The following is a 4437-nucleotide window of genomic DNA, read 5'->3' on the forward strand; positions in this document are numbered from 1 at the left end:
AACAGAAAATAAAATATAAAAAATATAAATTATATTTAATACATAAAAATGAATAAATAAATTATAAACAAATAAATTATAAAAAAATAAGAAATGAATTATAAATTATTTAAACAAATAAATAAACAAACAAGCAAACACATACATACATACTGGGTTCATTAACTGTAGGGGGAAGTATGGAGAAAATGAATAGCTTTTTTTACTTCTGGCAAAAACATAAAAAACTGGGTTTCATTGCCAAATTCTCATTACTGTGATTTATGCAGTGCAATGCATGGAAATGGGAATCACTGTTGCACTCCATATGGATTTCAGATATTAATTAACATCTTAAAATAAAGAATATAAAAGAAAATAGGATACCTTCTTCTGTAAAACACAGGCTTTTCCTCTCCTGTACGTCGTACAGAACTGGAAATGGAAAGATGATGAGAGGGATGAGATGACATGAAAATATGAAACATTTAAACTACTATGACTTCAAAGATCTGTATAATAAGAGTCTATGAAAGGTAAAAGTGAAGCTAGCAAAGTATGGAATTACTTCTCAAAAAAAGAGTGAATGCAAATGAATAACAAAAGGAAGAGCGAGGTGAGAAAAAGCATGCAAAGGCATGAGGGTGTGAGCGATGTCATTCTCAGAGCATGTCATGTTTTAGTGTGTTGTGTTTAAGGTGCTAATGCATTAGCATTCAGTGTGTTCTGAGAGGGAGCGAATTCAGTGCATCAAAACCTGAAAACCCAAATACATTTTGGGCAGGCGTGTGTGTTAAGATGTAAATTTCCATCTCATTCCTTTACTATATTGCTGTTGCAGTTATAAATGGAATACAAACCCCTTATTTAAAAAGACTTGGTAACACTTTACTCATACACACACATATACATACACTCTACCATTCAAACGTTTAGGGTAAGGATTTTGTTAAAATAAATTAATACTTATATTCAGCAAGAACACATTAAATTGATCAGACATGACAAGATAAAAGCTATCTATTTCAAATAAATGCTGTTCTTTTGAATTTTCTATTTATCAAAAATATCCACAAAAAAAAAGTATCCATTTCCACAAAAATATTAAGCTATCCAACTATTTTCAAAATTGATATTACGGGAAAATAATTATTAAGCACCAAATTAGCATATTAGAATGATTTCTACATGATCATGTGACATTGAAGACTAAAAATTCAACATTTACATCATAGAAATAAATGACATTTTAAAACATTTTAAAATAGAAAACAATTATTTTAAACTAAAATAATATTTCACAATGTTACTGCTTTTTTCCCTGTATTTTTAAACAAATAAATGCAGCCTTGGTGAGCATAAAAGACTTAAAAAAAAAATATATATATAAATAAATAAAAAGATAAAAAGTCTCACTGACCCTAAACTTTTGAGTTGTAGTCTGTCTGCATATCCTTTGTTAGGACCATTTAGATGTCTTGCATTGCAACATTATTACAATTAAGCACACTACACTTTATATGTCTAATTTCACCACTGTAGAAAAAAAAAAGTATTTTATTTTTTTTTTAATTAAGAATGATCTTTTTTATTTATTATCATCATTATAAATTAAAACCAGTACAACAAATACTATTATGACGTTTAAATGGTATGGAATTTATTTTTTAAATAATCTTTTATTTTAATTGATGTACTGAGAATCAGTTTTCACAGAGCAGAAAAATATTAATGTTCCTAATAATAAGCTTCAGCGTCATCAACACCTCGTCACTTACCTGTGCTGGTTCATTTCTTCTTCCCCTCCCTGGTTCTTCCCAGCACCCCAGCTGTGTCTGCGTAATGGAGAGAGTGAGCGTACGGTGGACCGGAAGAGAGAGGCAGGCAGCGGCACCTCCGTTAGCCTGTCTTTGGCCTCCTCTTCTGCCTCTCCTCCGTGCCGCACCTCCTCAGAGCTCTCGGCTGAGGTGCTGGGATGGCCGACGCTAGCCGTGTCGTCTGTGGAGGAGCAGGAGACGGACACCTCGCTCGTGCTGTCGCCTCCACCTACAGCCTCCTGCCCCTGAGCAAGAAACACCAATCAGACACAAATTAACTGACAGCCTTTTGTTCAGACAGATGAAAAATTATTCAGCACAACAATACTACTGTGCTATAAAACCTGGCTATGTCTCGTCGATGATAAATGGAAAGTGTGCAAAAGAGAAAAAAAAAATGTTAAACTTAAAAAGCTCAAGCATTTGTTCTGCCAAAAAATGCTATTGAGAGTATTTAAAGTCCCCCTGTGGTCAAATATTTTATCCCTTAAAACTTATCTTTGATCATCAAAATGACATATTTAAATGTTTTTTCTTGTGAAAATAATTTTCTCATGCCTTAAAATCGCTTGAATGTAACTCTACACCCTTGCCTCATTTACTATACGTGGATCTATGAATATGCAAATTAGTCCCGCCTCCACTCAGTCACACACCAGCCAGCGCCTCCTGATCCACTGAACTGTAGTAAACGCAAAACAATGGCATACACGGATAATGACTGATAAACGTGAGCAATGCGTGTGAAGTGCAGACGCCGATGCGGGAGAGGTGGGTCTGACTCCGGGCTACTTTTACACTGTTGCTGCGGGTTATAATGCAAGTTAGTGGTTCTAAATTCACATTAAACCACGGCTTCATGGGTTTTTCGCTCTAATTTATTTTTGGTTTTGTGCTGGTATTGGTATATTTTGCATGCTAGTGATAGGAATCGATCCCTTGACGTGATTGGTTATTGGATTGTGAATTTGTGACGTAGCAAACCGAGGGCTGTTTCAAACCGCATTTCTGGGAGTGCCACTGGGAAACTACAGTTTTAAAGAGAAAATACTCAGCAATTGTGTTGATTAATGGATTGGCACATGGTTTGTCTAAAAGCATATTATGTTGATTCTATGGCCAGTGTTATTTTAATACTATTGATATACCATTATTAAGTTTTAATAATTTTGTTATGTGCATTTGTCATTTTTATTAATTTAGGGTTTCTATATATTTCTATTTAGATTTAATTTATTTTTTAATTCAGTTCATTTCAGATTTTGTCAACTTGTTTTATTTCAGTCAGTTTCCAAGGCATGGACATTTCTAATATTGTTAAAGTTTGTTTTAAGTTTTTCGTCTAATATTTTTGCTTTGTTTTTGATAAATGAAATAAAGATATTAATATTTTCGAATAGTTTTAGTTTTAGAATAAAAATAACAACATTGATCCTGACCTCATGGCATGAAACAATTTTGCAAAAAAAACAACAACAAGCATTGTGTGTGTGTGTATGTGTTTAATATTTCTATTTACCTTTCATTTATTTGAACTCAATTTTAGAAATTTTAGTACATACTATTTTAAAGTTTTTATTCAAGTTTCAATTCTTACATTTTTTTATGTAATATTTAGTAGGGGGTGTATTTCTATTTAGCTTTAATTTATTTTTAATTCAGTTTTAGTTTTAGTAATTTTAGTACTTAAACTTATTTCAGTTAGCTGCAAAGGCAACATTTCTCATTTTTATTAAATGTAGTTTTTGATCTAATAATTATATTTAATTTTTTAGCTTTAGGTAACAATAACAAAACCAATCCTGACCTCATGACCTGACCTATTTTTGATTAACTTTTGAATTATATATGAAATTTAATATTGAAGAAATTCTAAAGACTAAAGTTTGAAAAGTTGGGAAAAAAACTGTTCATAATTTCAAAATTGAACAGAGCAATAATATCATCGAATAATTAGCGTTTTTATTATTTTTAGAGCGTTTTTTATTTCCTCAAATTTATTCTATAACACTCGTTCACGTCTGAAGTATATCTAAACTGTAAGAGTTTGTTTACCTCCAACTTGTGTGCATCTCTCAGACTGCTGTCTGTCACTTTAAAGTGAAAAAGTATGTCACTGAATCATCAGCAGGGTGAAATGAGTCTGCTAGACCGACCAAGACTCACACTCACAGACTCCTTATTTTCATCCATCCAGGCATCATGTGACACACAAACCATATCCTATGATCTCACACACCTAAACTTAAAGCAGTCGTGAGCTTCCTTGGTGTGAGGCTTTGATGAGTCTATTGTGCCGAGCGCTGGTGGTGTGAGAGACGAGGTGAAGAGGATTTGAGCTTCTGACACACATCGAGGTTTTTGTCAGTGTTCTGGGGGGGATAAAAGCCCTCTATTCATGCGCCCCTGAAATAGCTTCTATTAAGCATGTGTGCGAGGAAGCAATAAAATATAAATTAAAATATAAAATGAAATAAAATAAAATAAAATAAAATAAAAATCTTACACTGAGGGAGACAATCAAGCCATATATAGGGACCAAAATATCAAAGACTTAAGCAGTAAGCCAGTGAATCTCAACCTTTTGGCGTACCGGACCCCAGTCCAATTCAGAACCATCCTCAAGGACCCCCAGAACAAA

General features: G+C 33.1%; 1 protein-coding gene across 7 annotated transcripts in view; it reads right to left on the reverse strand.

The window, feature by feature from the left end:
- The window catches only part of LOC107662299 (A-kinase anchor protein 13-like), an 89084-nt gene that overhangs the window by 39495 nt on the left and 45152 nt on the right, over positions 1–4437 (reverse strand). For all 7 annotated transcript variants that reach the window (XM_016452275.1, XM_016452278.1, XM_016452279.1 and 4 more), the window contains exons 11-12: positions 1758–2041; positions 367–414 (exon numbers count right to left, since the gene is read on the reverse strand). In XM_016452275.1, the coding sequence (XP_016307761.1) occupies positions 367–414; positions 1758–2041 (332 nt within the window). The remainder of the gene's footprint in view (positions 1–366; positions 415–1757; positions 2042–4437) is intronic.

The sequence above is a fragment of the Sinocyclocheilus anshuiensis genome, unplaced genomic scaffold (genome assembly GCF_001515605.1).
Source record: "Sinocyclocheilus anshuiensis isolate Anshui unplaced genomic scaffold, SAMN03320099.WGS_v1.1 scaffold579, whole genome shotgun sequence".
NCBI lineage: Eukaryota > Metazoa > Chordata > Actinopteri > Cypriniformes > Cyprinidae > Sinocyclocheilus > Sinocyclocheilus anshuiensis.